The sequence below is a fragment of the Macrobrachium nipponense genome, chromosome 5, assembly GCF_015104395.2.
Source record: "Macrobrachium nipponense isolate FS-2020 chromosome 5, ASM1510439v2, whole genome shotgun sequence".
Classification (NCBI taxonomy): Eukaryota; Metazoa; Arthropoda; class Malacostraca; order Decapoda; family Palaemonidae; genus Macrobrachium; species Macrobrachium nipponense.
This window is the reverse complement of record NC_061107.1, coordinates 81,416,802-81,436,639: the sequence shown is the minus strand read 5'-3', so window position 1 is coordinate 81,436,639 and position 19,838 is coordinate 81,416,802. Positions and strand designations below refer to the sequence as shown.

Genomic DNA, 19,838 nt, shown 5'->3' with positions numbered 1-19,838 from the left:
ATTAGTATGTGGAGAAGGCAAAAGAGTAAGTTACCCAAGGAATTTGTTTTGGTTATTCATGATAATTACAATACTCTTAAGGGCATGTTAACATTATTGCAGTGTCTGTGATGATTATATTTCTTTACACTTCTTACACAAATTTAAAATACTTCAATTAAATAAATGAATTGAAAAATAGTAAAGATTCTCTTTGACACAGTTTAAATATATGAATTGAAAAGAGTAAAGATTTCTCTTTGACACTTCAGATTAAAATGTGAAAGGAAAAGAATAAAGGGTTCTATTTGACTATGTCTGTATGACAATTTGTGTTTTGTGTACAGGTGAGGCAATTTGGTGAAAATTTACATTATTGTAATAGATTGTAAAATAATACTAGTAATTAAAAGTCAATTTTGTATGCTATTTTAACAAATGTTCTCAGATATTTACCCAAACTTTTGATAATTCTTATTTTTTACTGTGTAACCTTATTATTTAGTGGTTAAAGAGAATTTTATAAATTTCAAAACTTGTCATTGTCTGCTTATATTTCTTATAAGTAGCCTTTTTTATACCAACATAGTAGGTCTGAGGTTAAAGTATGTTTTGCTATTATTTTTTGTTTTCATTGTTCTTTTTAATAATGTAATCATTATCTTAATTATTTAACAAGTTACCGTGAAAGTTTATGCATTCAATGTTCTTTGTACATAAAAAAAAAAATGCAGTAGTCATGTTTATTAAAATATTACTCTAAGCACTCATCCTGCTCCACAGTAGTGTTTACAGGGACGTAGCTAGTGACTTTTGGTTAGGGATTGCATATATAGGGGCTTTGGTTTGATATTTAGTTTGCATTTTATTTTTTCATGTTTTAATTTATTTTTATCCAATTTATCTTCAAGAGTCGTGTTATTAGGCACGATGGAGTCACAAGAGGATTTGGTGATCATGACCTAAAGGCTCAGTATTCTTCAGTACCCATAAAACCTTTTCTTACCCCAGAACCAGAGGTAAGATGTAATTTTTTTCTTTGTATCTTGTTCATAATTACACTTTGTTTCATTACAATCTCATAAATCATATCTATACCAGTATTCAGTCTTGAATGTCTCCAGAATCTTGTCTTTTGTCTGACGGTAGTAGTACGGCCCTCTAACAATAGGCTCCCCGCTCCGCGGGACTAACCGGCATTTGTTACATGTACTGTATTTTGCAGGCTTGGTATGTCAAGAATCCCATGATTGTTTTCTCCTGTTAGGATCTGCTATTTTGAGCATCATTCTAATAATTTTCTTTTATTCATTAATTCTTCACTCATCAGCATTTTTCTATGCTTCTGCTTGTCATTAAGTGATAAGTATAATTGAAACACCTAAGTATGTATTTTTCAAATGCTGCTGTGTATATATGGATTGCCAGCTTTGGAGTGCAGTTATTGTGACAATTTACATAATGTACTTTTATTCATCACTTCGGGAATTAGGTTCCTGGCAAATTGCTAAAAACTCCTAAATCGGGATCTCTCCCAGGTTCTCAAGAGTCAAGGGAAGCCTCCATATGAGACGCTTCAGGAGCTTCTTTGTTTGATCTCACAGAGAAGATAGGCTTTCTACTGGTGTTTACATCTTTAAGATGGTTCAGAGGTGGGGGGAGGACAAACGCGCGCACTGGCATTTGCGTCTGACTTTGTAGTGAAGACCCAGTTATCAAATAGCCCCATGATTGTTTCACTGCCCCTTGTGCTGTTACCTTATCTTGCCATCGTTAATAATGTTGATGACCTTATACTCTGTCCAGTGAGGGCCATCAGGCCTTACTGGAGGAGCACGAAAAGCTACCAGTATAACTGAATTATTGCTTCCCATTGGACAAAGAAAGAAGGAAATCATTAAGGCCTGTCCACACGAGCAGGCCTGATCGGCGTGCTTCAGGGTTGACTGGCAAATTCTGGCGGGCTTACCATGAATGTTGTCCACACGGGTGAGGCGATGGAGAGGTAGGACCGACGTGGCCAGTAGTGTGCTTCAGTGCAGTACGATAAACATGGTGCCTACCGCAAAGAAGAAGATAGTTTAGTATGATAATTGCTTTGTGTGTGATGAAAAAGAAGAAAATATGGTGCAAAGAATGGCTCAGTAAAAGAAATGTATATGGTTAACGTACGTCTGCCAGAGTCGAAGTTCAAGCCATCGGGCACCACCATGGTGATTTTGCTACAAGACCCATCGGGCAATTTGATGGTTTGCTCGTCAAGTGTGCCCGTTAGAGGGGAAGTTTGTCGATGATCGTGTGGACAGGCCTTTAAGAACATTGTCTCCCATTGGCTTAAGCAAGTCACTTGATGGCCTACGAAAATGTGTCAGAAAATAAGGCAGAACAGCTAGAGCTTGAGCTACATTTATTTGTTCCGATACGTAATACAAACCATCGGTCCTTTAACAATAGGAAGTAGCTAGCGGCAGCTGGAACGGTCGTAAGCTTCGAACAAGGGGGAGAACGGTAGTTAAACTGATTGCCGATCGTCGTGCGCCGCGCGACTGGGAGGTAAAACAAATCACTTTTGCTTTCAGGCCGTATGAAGGATAGGACGTGCTCGTCATCGCTCTGCCCGCTTTGTCGTTTGCTTTGAGTATCAGCCCTCTTTTTCCTAGTGTAATTGAGAGTATATGATTTGTAAGTTACTTTGCATTTTTTTTCTTTTTTTCATTGCAATAATGAGTGATCAAGAAATGGAGATTTCGCCGCGCCCCCCAGTCGCCCGTAGAGTGTGTCCCCGTAGATGCGGCGGATTCAGATCATTTGTGGATGTGGATCCACACGAAGTTTGTACTCGTTGTCGGGGGCGAGAATGCTCCGCAAGAGCCATGTATAACATGTATGAAATTGGTGTCCCCGAGGCGCAGTGGGTTCTGTACGAGGGCAGGAAGAGACTTAGGCCGCCAAAGAAGTCATCGGAAAAAGTCCAGTGACTCCTTTGGTAACGGACACTTCGTCTTCTTTTCCTGCCCCCCACGGCCAGCCCCCACGTTTCGCGCCTTCCCTGCGGGGGAGGTCGCGGAGTCCTTTTCCTCTCTCGATCCGTCGAGTGTGGACCCGGAGGGCGCCCCGTACCCGGACGTCCAGTTTGTATTCGGGGTCTTCCGTCCGCTTCTGGGTGGGGTTCTTCTCCCCCCAGGCGCGAGGAAACCCCTCTGACTAACCCGACTGTTGCTTCCGCAGATGTGCCACCAGCGAAGGACGACCTGGGACAGGTGTGGGAGTCGCTGGGGACTGCAGGGAGTGCTAGTATCCAGGGGTTGATTCAGCGGTTGGTGGGGTCGGCAGTGGTCACTCATGGTACGGTAACCACTACCACTACCACCATATCTATACCAGTGTATGACATGCCACCGCACTTGGTGTATACACCACATGTAATGACGGTGACACCCACGGCTGCAATACACAAACCTATACTGCGTACCAAAGAGGACGGTGCCACCGCCACCTGGGTTCTTTGTGTTGCCGACCCCGGACTTCCGCTGCCCCAAGAGTACCCCCCTAGACCTGCCGCCAGTGCCGAGAATGACGGTAGCTGCCGACAGGACGCCTGGCTCTCCTGTGGTTCCTGCCGTGCCTGCCGTACCTGTTGCTGTCCCTGCTGCTCCTTCCTTTTCAGATGATGTGCATGCTGTTCCTGCTGTTCCTGGACCTGTTCCTGTCGTTCCTGCTGTTGGTGGTGCTGTTACAGTCTCAGGTCTTTCCGGACAGGTGCAGTCGGGCCCTGTTGCTTCGGCAACTCGCCCCGGCTCCCTCCTGGATGGAAGACCTGACGTCTGTCCTGTGGAGCCTGGCGAAGAAAAGAAGAGGAAGAAGAGGAAGGTGTCGTCGTCGTCTTCGTCGTCTTCTTCGTCGTCTGCTGCCTCCTCTTCCCCTTCGACTTCTAAGGCTAACCAGCCGAAGAAGAAGAAGGCTGCCTCCTCCCCCCCTAAGAAGACTCCTTCGGGATCTCTGAACGGGCCCGTCTCGCTCAGGCGAGTCGGGGAGCTCTTCTGCTGGTCCTGTTCCTTCGGGAACGGGGGCCCGTCTCTTCCTCTGCAAAGAAGAAGACGACGGGGACCAGAGGTTGTACCAGCCTCGGCTGGTACGTCCTCACCTGGTGTTAGCGGTCCTGCCGCTAAATCAGGTTCCGTCTCGGCCGCTTCTCGTTTCGCGAGAAGTACGAGTGGATGCTCTTCCACGGGAGACCGTCCAGCCAAAGTCTTGACGTCCGAGCTCGCTCGCCGTCAAGACAGCGGCGCGGAGCAGAAGACTGGCGAGAGTCGTGCGCACGACTCTCGCCAGGCCAGTGGACGCTCTCGCAGCGACCAACTGGCTGCTCGGGTTGACGTGACGGTCGCTGACCAGCCACGGGTTGAGGCGATGGAAGGGGGGTCCCCGCGGTCCGTCGGTACCATCCACGGCTGGTACCAGCGGCTCGACGCGGCCGAACGAGAGGACGCTGGCCGGTCTCGCCGCGACAGAGAGCCTAGCAGGTCACCTGACCCGCCGCTCCCATAGGGACCGGGTTCAGGAGACGGTAACCAGCAACAGCTCGCCCTGACGCTAGAGATCAGCGTCGACGTTCTCAGCCGAGCCTCTCGCCCCAGGCGAGCGGCAAGGCTAGGCCTGCTGCTCGATCGCCACCGCGGGTTGACGATCAGCAGCCAGCCCCTCCACGCACGCTTGGACCCTTGCCGTCCAGCAGCGAGCGAGGGGGGAGCGTCAGGTCTGCCCTCTCCCGTACCTTCAACCTCCTCGGGCTACACCGGGAGGAGCGAGGTACCGAGGAGGAGTGATCACGAGAGGTGCGCCGCTCGCGATCCACGCTATGACGCCGTATGGCTCAGGCACGGTTTTGTAGGACCGACCAGAACATAACGCGCAAGTAGTTGGAGGTGACCGTCAGGGGTTTGCCGCTGTTCCTCCTTCTGAAGGAGGAGTATCACGGGATCTGTTTCTTGGCTGGGACTGGACGGTCCTACTCCACAAGACGCAGTCACTCCCGAGATACAGAGGAACTTTGCAGAGGTCATTAAGCTGATTCGTCAGCATAATGACCTTGCGGAAGGATCGCCGCTAACCACCGGCAGAGCCCACGTCCCGCTCGAGTCAATTTTGGGGTCCTAAGAGGGAACCCCAAAATGATGGTGGGGTTACCGCGATCAGAGCTTGCAGACTCAGTCCTGGATCAAGTTGAGAATCTCGTGTCAGGACGGGAGGATTCGCTGAAATCCGGACGGTCTTCTAAGCTGCTTTCCTCCTCCTCTACAGCGTCAAGAGGCGATTCTACGTGCCTTCGGAAGACCCGATACTGCCGAAACAGGTTAACCCGGAGTTAGCGAGGCTGACTCCAGGTGTGTCCCTGCAGCAGCTCTGTCGGAGAACCTCTGGTTCTCGCAGCAGGAGGCCACTTGCCCTGGAATCTACCGCTATGGCATCGTTCCAGGCAGTCTCTTGGTTGGATTTGTGGTCCCTCACAATATCCAAAGTAGCGGTCCGGCTCTGGAGTTCTGCTCTCGAAGACGACGCTTCTTTCAGGAGACTGTGCCAGTCTGGAGGAAGAGCGATCTCTTACCTCGCCCATCAGACTGCTAACCTGTGGGCCAACTTGTTCTTCGACGTAGGGACGCAGTCCTTACCCGAGTGACCAAGGGGGAGGGGCTGGGCGTGAGGCGGCACTCGGGCTTCGCAATGGACCAATTAGGAGTTCCCCAGCTCTCTTTCCCGGAGAGATGGTGGACGCTGCGGTGGAAAGGCGGCGCACTGATGACAGTGACCGCTTAGTTCACCAGGCAGTCTCGAAGGTTACTGGGCAATCTCGAGCGACTGCGGCCAAGCCAAAGAGCTTGGCTAGCGCTTCCACGGCGGCGAAGACGGTTGCACCGTCCAAGCCCCGTGTGAAGACTCCTGCTGTTTCGACGTCTGCTAAAGGAGGCCGTAATCAGCCCTCCTCCCAACCCTCCTTTCCCCGAGGAGGTGGTGGGAAGAAGTCGAAACGAGGAGGGAAACGCTAGGGACGGCGTTCCCCCTCACCTGCTGCCAGGCAAGTGGGGGGTGCCTGGCGAGCCAATTGGGCGACTTGGCAGCCGCTACGGGCGCCTGAGAACTGGATAGTAGACGTCCTTCGGGAGGGATATCTACTACCCTTCGAGTCTCGGCCCCCCCCCTCATCTCCAAACCGGTCATCTACAAACCTATGTCCGGGGATCATCAAAAGGACAAACGCTCTTCGACAGGAGATCAAGACATGCTGGCGAAACGAGCTTGTAGAAATCGTGGAGGACCAGTCACCGGGCTTTTACAGCCGCCTCTTCCTAGTGGAGAAGCATCGGGGGGCTGGCGTCGGGGCTGATAGACCTCTCTCTGAACCGCTTTCGTTCGCACGACGCGGTTCACGGATGGAGTCGGCACGCTCGGTGCTCGACTCGATCAGGGGAACGATTTCATGCTTTCAGTGACTTGAAGGACGCGTATTTTCAAATACCCATCCATCAGTCCTCCAGAAGGTACCATCCGCTTCATCTTCGACGGGACGTTTGGTGTACCAATTCAGGGCACTTTGTTTCGGTCTCTCAACCGCCCCACAGAGGTGTTCACCGCGAGTGTTCACTCTGGTGTCAGCTTGGGCCCATTCGCACGGGATACGTCTTCTGAGGTATCTCGACGATTGGCTAGTCCTGGCGAGCTCCCGCTCGCAGTTGCTGCAGGACAGAGATCGACTCCTCAAGTTTTGTCGCGATCTGGGGATCGTGATAAACTACGAGAAGTCCGATCTCGAACCCAAGCAGAAGATGAAGTACCTGGGTATGCTGATAGACACGGTAACAGGGCAGGTCTTTCCCGCAGACTTGCGTATCAGCAAATTCAGGGAGGCAGCCGGCCGGTTCCTGTCTCGGCAGGAACAGGCAGCACAGCAATGGCAAGTCGTGATCGGCCATCTATCGTCACTCGAGAAGTTAGTCCCTCACGGGCGTCTTCACCTGCGGTCTCTCCAGTGGAGGCTAAGGGAGAGTTGGTCTCAGGCCAAGGATCTGCCTTACTTCCCGTGGCTCTCACGGACAAGGTGAGGCAGGACCTAGCCTGGTGGCTCGACGACAAGAACCTCTTAAGAGGAGTGCCCATACGCACCCCCCCCGGAGATGCTTCTGTTCTCAGACGCATCGACCGAGGGATGGGGCGCACACCTGGAGGAGTTGCTGGCTGCAGGTGTGTGGGACCATCACGAAAAGCACCTTCACATCAATGTCCTGGAACTCAAGGCGGCGTTCAACGCTCTCCGAGAATTTCAGGACCACTTGGTGGGACACTCAGTGGTGTTGATGTGCGACAACACCACAGTAGTGGCATATGTCAAGCAGGGGGGGCTAGTGTCTCTTCCGCTCCATCAGTTGACGGTGCAGGTGCACGAGTGGGCCACGGCTCACTCGATAGAGCTGTCAGCACGCTACATCCAGGCCAAGAGGAATGTAGTAGCGGACAAGCTCAGCCGTCGGGATCAGGTGATAGGGACCGAATGGTCTCTACACCAAGACGTGGCGGAAAGGCTCTTCAACCTGTGGGGGCGACCGGTCGTAGACCTGTTCGCTACCCGGCACAACAGAAAACTTCAGGTTTTCTTTTCGGCCGTGCCGGACCCATGGGCAGCTGCAGAGGACGCTCTCCAACACCCCTGGGACAACCTCTTCGCCTACGCCTTTCCTCCCTTCTGTCTGATTCGGAAAGTGATCAGTCGAGTGCTGGTCACTCCCAATCTCAGAATGATCCTGGTGGCTCCCAAACGGCCTCAAGCCGTTTGGTATCCGGACCTGCTGGCTCTTCTTGCGGAGCACGAGAGCTACCCAATTGGCACAACCTTCTAGCCCAGCCACACGTAGAACGGTACCACCTAGCAGTCCAGTCCCTTCAACTTCACGGCTGGCTGTTATCCACCATCTCTTGCGAACGAGAGGCTTTTCTCGTAGCGCAGCAACAGAGATGGCTGGACACGTCCGACAGTCCTCTGTGGTGTGTCGTATGACACAGGGTCTGTCTCCTCTCAGAGCCACTCTTCAGCAGGTAGCGGATTTCCTCGTGTTTCTTCGCCGAGAGAAGCTCCTCTCAGTACCCACAGTTAAAGGATATAGAGCCGCCCTGGCTCTCGTCCTAAAACTGAGGGGACTGGACATCTCGAACTCGTTCGAGATCTCCTTGCTAATGAGGAGCTTCGAAAGGTCTTGCCCACCCAGGGAACTCAGGCCCCCTGCGTGGGATGTGACTCTCGTCCTTAGGAGTTTGACTCGAAGACCCTTCGAGCCACTCCGAGAGTCGTCAGACAGGGATCTGACCTCAAGACCCTCTTCTTGCTGGCCCTGGCATCGGCGAAGAGAGTAGGGGAACTACATGGTCTTTCTTATGATGTTAAACACACCAGAGGCTGGGGATCTGTGACGCTCGATTTCGTCCCGAACTTCGTAGGCAAGACTCAGAATCCGTCGATCCCTGACGACAGGTTCGAGTCTTTCACGATCCCCTCCCTTCTGGACTTCACCGATAACGATGCGGATGAGATGCTGCTTTGTCCTGTGAGGGCGCTACGGCGCTATCTGAAGAGAACTCGACACCTCAGGCCTGAGTGTCGACGCCTCTTCGTTAGCACTGGGGTTACCAAGAAAGAAGTTTCCAAGAAACACGCTTTCTTTCTGGCTGCGTGAGGTGATCAGGAGAGCGTACGAGGCTGATGGTAGCGACGACATCCGTACGCTCCGACCGAGAGCCCACGAAGTCAGAGGTATCGGACCCTCCTTAGCGTTCCGTAAGAACTTCTCCGTGGCGCAGGTCCTGAAGGCAGGTGTCTGGGCCAACCAGACCACCTTCACGTCCTTCTACCTTCGGGATATTGCCCACAAGTCCTTGGATACTTTTTCCTTGGGACCTGTGGTGGCTGCTCAACACGTTGTGTAAGCTTACCCAGCACCCGAGCAGGCAGAACAGCATCGATTCCTGGTATGACTGGGAGAATGAATGTGCGAATGAGAGTGTGACTGGCTTCTCTTCACCATCTTTCTCTACCTCTACCTGTGGGCAGAGGGATACGGTCGTTACCACGCTGGAAGGGAGTCAGATGCAGGTAAGCTACTCGACCGAGCTCCATCCTATCTCTTTAACTAGAGATAGGAGTGTATATCCACCACTTCCTCCAACAAGGGGGAGGAAGTGGATGCCTACATGAGACAAACCCATTACTTTATATTTGCTCATGTACAGGAAAAGTTCTTACAATGCTGGTACGAAGAGATACGCTTGCCTCTCTCTTAGTACTCGGCCCAGAGGTCTGACCATTGATCCTGCGGTGCACACCCCGATCAATCGGACAGAGGCTTGGATCCCTCCCTCGCTCTTACGACCAGGGAGGCATTCCAGGGATGGACGTACACCAGTCTGTTCATCAAAAGACTCAGATTCCTCCCACCAAGAAGTGAGTCTTCCTATTGTTAAAGGACCGATGGTTTGTATTACGTATCGGAACAAATGACAATTTGTCGAAAATTGCATTTTTCCTAACTATACAAACCTGAGGTCCTTTAACAATAGGAAGTAGCTAGCGGCAGCTGGAACGGTCGTAAGCTTCGAACAAGGGGAGAACGGTAGTTAACTGCTTGTCCGATCGTCGCGCGGGAGGTAAACAAATCACTTTTGCTTTTGGCCCATGCAAAATACGCAGAGTGAGGGGTGGCATGAGGAGGGACTATATGTAAAGGACCTCAGGTTTGTATAGTTAGGAAAAATGCAATTTTCGACAAATTGTCATTTTTGTTGCTTAAACTAATTTGAGATTTTCTCCTGAGAGTGCCAGTCCACTGTGGACTATGTTTGGACTGGCATATGCAGTAGGTCAAGGATTACTTTGGCATGTGTTAGGGAATTTTCTCACTCATTCATAATTTGATCTTTCTTCATTCATTCTTGCTAAACTGGAGACTTAGATTGACTTGCAGGGTTACAGAATTACATTGTGTGAATTAAAATGTGATCATGTACCAATCCTGAGAATACTTATCGGTATGTACCAACACTTGCTTTTAAATTTTGTAAGCTCATTCTTACAGACGTATCTGAACTACGCAAAATGTGAATTGACTTAACCCATTAACTGTGTGACACTGATCTTCTCAGTCATTGAAAGGTCTCATCCTTAACATAGGATTTTTACCTTCTAAATCATAATTCTTTTGGTTATAGTTAGGCAGCTCATCATAGATAACAAGTTTCCAGCTTACAGGATAATTGGATAATTTCAGGATGAGGGGTAGACCTTCAGTAAATATCAAATTACCAATGCTAGTAGTGGATCTGAACTGTCAGATAGTAGTTTTGATAGTGACAGTAGTGAGTATGGTGATGTTTATTATATCAAAGTTATAGACAAACCTACTTTTGATAATTTTTTACCCCAGGTTTTATCAGATTACTATGAATCAGAGAAAATAGCAGAGGAAGAAGTAAATTTGTCAAGCACCAGAGGTATTGAGTAAACAAAGAAAGCATAATGCAATGCAATTTTTGAAAGGAAGACCATTGAAAATAATTGGAGATTATTCAAAATTTCTACAGAATGCCAAGTGGTTTTTTTTTTTTTTTTTTAGAAGTTTCCCTTTCCCAGATGTAATTTTTGCCAGGAGCAATTGTTCAAGGTTTGTAATAAAAGTGTGCAAACTGAATAATGGGAATGGCATTACTTTCCTCCTTGTTTTGAGACATCACACTGAAATGAATTACTAATAAAAGCTTATAATAGTACAGTATAATACTGCATTATGAAAGTAATGAAAATAACAAACTATCAAAGTATAAATATGAAAATAACAAATTCTTAGAAAATTTGTCTTAGCAGAAAACTAAGCTCATCACTTGTGGCGATAACAGGCTTTGCAGCAAAAGGGTAAAGAGAATTGGCAATGTTCTCCTACGTATCATGAATAGTTCCAAGTTCATGTTCCTGGGGGCAAAGTTTAGGTGTTAATGAAAGTGTCAGTTTATGGAAAATCATGTAACTTGAAGGATTTAGTAGTAGCATGAGAAAATTAAAAGGATCCTAATTTGGATTCTTTTGAGTGCAAAAGAATATATTTACACAATTTGTAAAATTAAAGTGACTTATATTATTATAGATGGAACTTATTCTACGTAATATATCTATTTTCTTGTGTTAGGCTTGTTGATAATATGAATAGAGAGTAATCCTTGAGACTTATTTCAGGTCAAAGTATTTGATATAGAATCTGCAGATGTCACGGATGGAGATGTCTTGGTTTTGGCAACGGATGGCTTATGGGACATCACAACCAATGAAAAAGCAGGAGAAATAGTCGTTAGATCTTTGTCATTGTTTCCTGTTGAAGAACAGGACAAATATAAATACAGGTAATTTTTTTATTTTAAGGAGAGTGCTGTTTGTTAAGGGAATATTATAATTACATAGTTACAGTTTGTTCCATTTTTAGCATAAAATTATGTACATACACAGTTCTGCCTATTTAAGAATTATTGGCAGAAATACATATATATATATAACCAGTCCGACAAGAGTCTACTTAAGACTCAGAGGTCTGGAAAAACTAAACCCTATTAATAATAATAATAATACATATATAAAATTATTAGTAATAGCGGTCCATTAAGGGCTATTATCTTTACTAAAACTCCTACAACATTACTGAGTTCACTGGCTTGGCTGAGCAAAGATTTCTATATCAGTACATATTACTCTTATTTCTTTATTGCTATTATTTATTTTGTAGTATGGAAGCATGCATGTAAAATGAATGAAAATTAATGTTTGTAGGTCAGTCTTCTTCTAAAGCTCTCTAAGGGGATTCACTGGAGATGGTGACTGGGAAAGTTTTAATATATGCATAGTATGCATTTTGGAAAAGTCTTTCCATCACTTTCAGAAAAAAGAACCTGGTGGTTCAAAGGCTGGTTCATGGCTATGTCAAACCACCTTCACAGCCTTCTATCTGTGGGACATTGCCCACAGGTCTTTGGATACTTTTTCCTTGGGTCCGGTGGTGGCTGCTCAACAGATTGTACAATTCGTCTAGTGCCCCTGGTGACAAAGGTGTTGGTTTGAAAGTGAGAGTGAATGGGATGACTGTCTTCCTTTTTCTTTCTTTTTTCGCCTATCGGTGGGCGGGGGTGAATGACCCTTTGGGTCATAGTCCTGGGTCTTAGACCTAAATCTCATACATCCATCCATACATCCTATCGGTGGGCAGTGGTTAACAAATATCCATCATGCACTGTAACTGGTCAGATGCAGGTGAGTGAGCTCCTTTCCATTAGTTTTATTTAATTGTTCCTACACAGTATAAACTATTATGGAAGCAAGTCCCTTCCTCTCTCTAACAAGGGGACTGAAGAAATGACAACAAGCAAGGTTGGTGGCTAACTCTTAACCTAGATGTCTGGCTGACAAGTACCTTTTACTTTACAGTTCAGAGGCATATTACTCCTTCCTATGTCCTTCTTTGGCCAGGAAGTATGGCTAAATGAGCTGAACCTCCAGTCGTTTATGAGGCTTTCTCCATCCTCCTTCCAAGAGAGATTCTCCCTTATGTTAAGACCAAAGTTTTGTTCTGTATATGAACAAATGACAAATTTTAAATCAATATGTATTTTTTTTTTTACTAACAAACCTACGTTCTTAACCCTTAAGGGGGCCGGCCGGCTAATGCCCTTTTTTAAGGACAGGACTTTGATATTCATACCACTTAATAAGGTGACTTGGGACATCTCCAAACCGCATATGATTTTCGCCTCTGACCTTCGGTTTTGTGACGCCAGGGCGATTTATCCCGAAAATAACCATTTTTCAAATTCTATCTCCTCCCTTGATATTTAATATTAAGACCTGGGATTACTATCATATATAGACCTGATGTAGACCTCCAATCGAATAAAGTTTTTTTTCTAAAAGTTATTTTTTTGCTAGATATGAATTTTTCAATATGGTCAAAAAATAAACCCTATAAATCAGGAGAAAAAAAATTTATAAAAAAAATACGAAACAAAAATTGTAAAAAAGGGCTCTATTTGATTGTTCTATAATGTCTTTCTGAGTTATATACCAAATTCCAATGTTATAGCTTTAAAACTAAGTGAGAAGATAGATTTTGAAGGTCAATAAGTATAGTTTTGAGATACGGGCGTTCAAAGTTTTCCTTCGTATTTCTATAAAGACAATATTAATAAATAATGATTATTATGAATGTATATTTCTTTTTTGTGTATTAATAAACCAAAACTATTTTATTTATCATAATTTAATCATAAATGATGATCCCTTTGCTCATATATCGCAGCCTGGGGCACTCCTTCCTACGCAATTCTCTCTCTCCCCTTCACTAACTCTGCTTATTACAGCGAATTTTCTTCTTCTGTGTGTTAGCGAGATGTTTTCCTTGTATTTTCCTCTTTGGCATGATGAAATTCTTGCCCGAAACAAAGATAAACAAACGTAATTGCAAGAGAATGTCAAGAGGTGAAACTCAAAGGCGTACACTTTTTTTACAAAGACAATTTAATAAATCATGATTATTATGAATTTCATATTCCATTTTGGGTATTAAAAAACCAAAACTTTGTTATTTATCATAAATGAAGATCTCTTTGCTCAAAGATCGTAGCCTTACGCACAGTGTGACGTGTGCTGTCAAGCAAGACGGGGGCGTTACTAAGCAACCCTCCCCTCTCTCTTCACTAACTACGCATATATTATGATATTCTGTAATAATACTTGAGCGATTTTTCTTCGTCTGTATGTTAGCGAGATGTTTCCCTTGTCTTTTCCTCATTGGCATGATGAAATTTTTGCCGAAACATACATAAACATACGTGAAAGCAGGCGAATGTCAGACGTGAAATGGAACATGTAGACTACTCGACGTCTGTGATCGCACTAAAGCAGGACTGGACTTGGTAGCTTGAGCCTGAAGTCTCCTTCTCGACTCGGAGAGTGTCTACAGATGCCATTTCTCCCAATTTCTTTGACAATAATTATCAAAATTTACGATAATAGAAGAAATATTGCATTTTCTTGTACGGATCAATGTTTTAGGCTTATTGAGTTACGTTAACTAATTACCCTGTAACTACGAAAGTAAAGGGGAATTTTGACGAAATATTTCGTATACGTATTCTCAATTGCCATATGAAGCTCCATGAATTTTTTCATGACTTTGCATTTTTCGCCCTATACCTCCATATATAGAGGTTCCGGCCGGCCCCCTTAAACGCCGAATGGACGTATTAAACGTCGAGTCAAAATGTCTCCCGTATGCTGAATGGACGTACCATATGTCGACTCAAATAAGTTTTTTTAAAAATTCGCGGAAAAATACTTAAAGGCCTACCAGCCGAAAACTTTTGAATCACGCGCCTTGGGGGATGCTGGGAGTTCACGGATCAAGGCGTTGTTTTGTTTACAATCGTTACGCAGGCGTGCAAGCGCGAATTTCTTTCTTATCGCACTAAAAAGTATCAGTGACACATCTCAAAAATTATTTCGTCACTTTGACATAATTTTTGCACCGTTTTAAATTATCCGTTACATGAAGTATTATATATGAAAATGTGCGCAATTTCATGTAGAATACATCTAAAAAATACTCATGATTGTAGCTTTTATCAGTTTTGAAATATTTCCATATAAATAACGATAAGTGCCAAAATTTCAACCTTCGGTCAACTTTGACTCTACCGAAATGGTCGAAAAACGCAATTGTAAGCTAAAACGCTTATATTGTAGTAATATTCAACTATTTACCTTAATTTTGCAACAAATTGGAAGTCTCTAGCACAATATTTTGATTTATGGTGAATTTATGAAAAAACTTTTTCCTTATGTCTGCGCAGTAACTCTTCCGAAAAAAATCATACATGCGATTGTGGTAATGTTTGCACCATTTTAAAATTAGCCGTTACATAAAGTTTTATATATGGAAATGTGCGCAATTTCATGCACAATACAACTAAAAACAACCCATGGTTGTAGCTTTTATCAGTTTTGAAATATTTTCATATAAAAAATGATAAGTGACAAATTTTCAACCTTCGGTCAATTTTGACTCTACCGAAATGGTCGAAAAATGCAATTGTAAGCTAAAACTCTTATATTTTAGTAATATTCAATCATTTACATTCATTTTGTAACAAATTGGAAGTCTCTAGCACAATATTTCGATTTATGGTGAATTTATGAAAAAAATAACATTTTCCTTACGTCCGCACAGTAACTTCCGAAAAAATCATACGTGCGATTGTGGTAATGTTTGCACCATTTTAAATTAGCCGTTACATAAAGTTTTATATATGAAAATGTGCGCAATTTCATGTAGAATACAACGAAAAATAATTGAAGGTTTATGCTTTTTAGCTCCATGTTCGAAATATTTGCATATAAATCACGATAACACGTTCGGTCAACTTTGACTCTACCAAAATGGTCGAAAAACGCAATTGTAAGCTAAAACTCTTATATTTTAGTAATATTCAATCATTTACCTTCATTTTGCAATAAATTGGAAGTCTCTAGCATAATATTTTGATTTATGGTGAATTTATGAAAAAAACTTTCCTTCCCTCCGCGCATGGATTCTCCGCCATAAATCTCCGAATTGCGTACATCGCATTCTGGGAAAATTTGCTCCGTTTCATATTAGGCATTTCATAGAGTTTTATATATGAAAATGTGCGCAATTTCATGTAGAATAAAAGGAAAAATAATTGAAGGTTGTAGCTTTTCTAATTTCCAAAATAATTGCATATAAAAAAAAATTTATAAAAAAATTTTGACGTGGTCATTTTTAACTCGTCGGAAATGGTCGAAAACTGCAATTGTAAGCTAAAACTCTTACAGTATCATAATATGCCATCATTTACCTGCATCTTGAAACAAATTCGAAGTCTCTATAACAATATTTAGATTTATGGTGAATTTAAAAAAAAAAAATTTTTTTTACGTCCGCACGTTACGAATTCATGCATCATTTTGAGTTAATATTTTCTCTAAGTTGCTTTTATAGTTTTACAATGTGTTATATACCAAAAAGATCACAATTTCGTTTACATTACAAAAAAAAAAAAGTAACTTGCTACCTTTAACCGTTTTGCGCACAGCGCGATTTGAATATAATTATATATGAAATTTCATTTTTGTGCTATCATATATCGCATTATTTATATATGATAATGATAATTTTTATCATTTCTGATGGCTGCATACTAAACTTCAGGCAATGACAAAAAAAGGAGCCAAAAAATGAACTCTTAATCTTGAAAACTAAGCGCGCTGTGATTTTTTTTTTTAAATTATTTTTTCCGCTTCCGCGCTCACTCCAAACCGGCCCCGGCATTCGGGAGAGGTTTTGATTTTTACCGCTTCGGCGTTTAAGGGTTAACATATGTATATTGCCCACCTCAAGCCACCCCTCATATTTTACCTGGGTTAGAGGAAACTGATGCGATGGACCCAAGATAAGGTAGGTTGGCTACCCTTCCTCCTTACTGCCATCTTGACTAACTCCAGACACCACCAAAGTCCTTGTAATTTTTTACCAGACTCCAGCAGGCACTAGAGAATTTTCCCTTAAGGTAAGACTGCAGGTTAGTTTTCAAAAATACAAATTAATTTAAAATTGGTCATATTTTGAGGTTATGTTTTTACCTACCTAACCAACCTGATTGTTGTAGACTCTGGAGCAGGGTACACTGCAGTGCCAAGGCCTCATATATCACCTACCTTGTGTTTGATTACATTTGAAAAGTTGTGGAAGCTGACCCTGATATATGTCATAAATAGCTGGAAGTCCACCATTGCATATGCAGTAAGATAAAGCCAGTAATGGATGAATTTAAATCACTTATGGTCAGTGCATATTGGAACCTTCTAAGGATTGAAGTCATGAAATAACCTGAATGGTTCTTGGAACTGATTAAGAAATATTGTTCTTTCATAGCAAAGGAAGCCTACAGAGAAGACACTGTTGTTGTGATACATGAAGTGTTGAAACATATTGAAGGTCTTAAAGAAGTGTTAACAGTAGGATGAAGTCAGTATGTAATATAAAAATTATTATCATAAGTGTAAAAGGAAGACAAAGAATTAGAATGATAATAGGAACTATCACCATTATTGGTATCAGAGAAGTTTGGTGATATTATTGCACAGATTTTAGTGTAATTATTATTAATATTCTGAATCACTTATGGCATCTGAAAATTTGTAGCTACTGGGGCAGAATTTCTTATAAATATGAGGTCAAGTAAACTGCTCATTTAAATGTTTCTCACATGAGAAAGAGAGAGAGAGAGAGAGAGAGAGAGAGAGAGAGAGAGAGAGAGAGAGAGAGAGAGAGAGAGAGAGAGAGAGAGCGCTAAATCAATTCATACATACATTGTCAGAGTAGCATTTAGATATTTAGCAGTACAGCATAGTTTACATTTCATTCAGTAAAATAACTAACCTAATAAAGTATTGTCACTCTTTACAGGTACACTGGTGCAGCTCAAGATTTGGTTATGAGTGCGCGAGGGAAGCTCAAAGAACGTAATTGGCGAACTAGCGATGACAAGCATGCCACTATTGATGACATATCAGTCTTTGTTATTCCCCTAAAGCCTTACAAGGATGAGTATCTAGAATGGAAATTACACCAGCAAACTAATTTAGCATGTATTAAAAGTTCCTCAGAAAATCTTACCAAAGAACCTCAGTTAACAGAAGCTGATGTGAGGGAGACTGATGTGACCTCTCATAGTGATAGCAATAGTTCTCTCAAGGAAGTGACTCTTATACCTTCTAGTCAGACAGACGAAATAAGCACTTGTCGTAAAGATTCACCAGATATTGAGCCTCATGAAGACTACTTCAAGGATGAGGCTTAAATTGTAAGTACAAAAAGATGTGTCAAACGTGGAGTTTGCAATGCATTTGACATCCATTTTAGGCATTTTCTGTTTGATGCTGGATATTGCTTAGTGGACAGTAATATTTAGTATACTTGAATGTGTACATGCACTGAGCAAGGCTGTTTTTTCAGTCCCATGTATCAAAGTTTCATTGTTAATGCACTTGAGGTGGTGCCATTATACCTAATTGTGCATTTTTGGCAGGATACGCAAAACACAATACAGTAGTTTTGTTTATACTGTAGTAACAATTGTTACATATTTGTTAATAGGCTCCATGGCAAAAATCTGAAATTGTTTTTTTGTCGACCTCATTTACCAAAGCATTGTTAATATATTTAATATATTTATTCACAACCTCAAAGAAGGTATCACAGTTCCACACAAGATGGCTTAAGCTCTGTACAGATTTAAATTTCTTTCAAAACAAATCCTAGCTATAGAAGGTAATGATAGTTTTGAATGGGATTTTAATCTAACTGACATCATTACTGCTGCTTCACTATGCTATGCAATACTTAATATGTATCTAAATAAGATCTTGATTGCAGTATAAACATTCTAGTACTTGTAATGTGATTAACATTTCTTTTAGTAAATCTTCATTGCTATTCTTCTGTGTGTAACTGTGATACCACACAAAGAAAGTGTGTGCTCAAAGTTTCCTATAAGTTCATAATAGCCAATATTTTATTGTAAAGCTTATTCTGATACTATATACCTGAATTGCAGTTTCCTTTACATTGTATATGATAGGCCTCACTATTTATAGAAAAGATTATACATTCCAGGTGTATTTAGAAATGGTACTAATGAGCATCAAACTCTTAGGTGGTTACTTGTCTTAATTTTCCTAAAATTATCTTGAAAGTTGAGAGTTTTTAATATATATTTATTTTCAGCATGCTTTGTATAGTACTGTATTTTAAAGTGGGCTGTTTGTACATACATAGAAAAGGTTCCCTCAACTTGCAGTGTATTGGAAATAGCTGTGAGGTAGATGGCCACTTCTGAGTTATTTTACTTTTGTTTGCTTTTATGTTACTGTAAATGTTTAAGTCATTGTTCAGTTTAATTTGATGGAGAAAGACTAAAGATATCGACAATAGTAGTTTTATAAAGGACTGCGTATCATTCCTTATGTAAGGAAGTGTAAGTGATAATTAATTATATTTAAATCAATGAGAAAGGAAGTGTTAGATGTAAGTAATGTAAGTTTTTTACGAAAAAAATATTAGTCCTGAAATGTTTTTAGAGTTAACAGTCCATTCTTTTCAGCAGTGCATTTTCATATGGAGAGACTGACAAACTTGTACTTAAAAAAAAATGTAAAAAATCTGTCATGTGTAATTAATCCAATTTTAATTTTAAGTTTTTAGAAGACCTTAAGTGAAAGACTATAAATTGTGATAATCTGAAGAGACATGCAAGATTTTTTCAAAGTATTTCTGAAGGTTTGTAATGTTAATGCAGTAGTAAATTTTCCAGACCAATATAACAATTTTCCCCCCAATTCCATGTGAAGTGAACATTTTTTTGCAAGAAAAATAATCAGTTTTGTACATGAACTTCCCTGCCAGATATATACTTAGCTATAGTCTCCGACGTTCCCGACAGAATTTCAAATCTCGCGGCACACGCGACAGGTAGGTCAGGTGGTCTACCTTACCCGCCACTGGGTGGCGGGTGTATGAACCAATTTACCTCTCCAGCCAGATTTTCTCTGTCGCTTGAAGCAATAACAACTGTTGTCGTTTCCTTCCGATAGATTCTTCATTTCTCGCTTGCCTGGAGATTGATTTGGACTTTTGGTGACGTATTCGCTCTATTTTGGCTTGGAATACGCTGATTGTGAACCGTTATTGACTTTGCGCTGGATTTTC

At 42.8% G+C, this 19,838-nt stretch overlaps 1 protein-coding gene across 1 annotated transcript; it reads left to right on the top strand.

Moving 5' to 3' along the window:
• Positions 1–6: 6 nt before the first annotated feature.
• On the top strand, positions 7–19,293 carry LOC135215839 (protein phosphatase 1H-like). The gene is made up of 5 exons (XM_064250793.1): positions 7–25; positions 327–331; positions 891–998; positions 11,246–11,409; positions 17,538–19,293. Exons 1-5 carry the CDS (start codon positions 7–9, stop codon positions 17,929–17,931), a joined length of 690 nt encoding a protein of 229 aa, XP_064106863.1. The 3' UTR covers positions 17,932–19,293.
• The last annotated feature ends 545 nt before the right edge of the window (positions 19,294–19,838 follow it).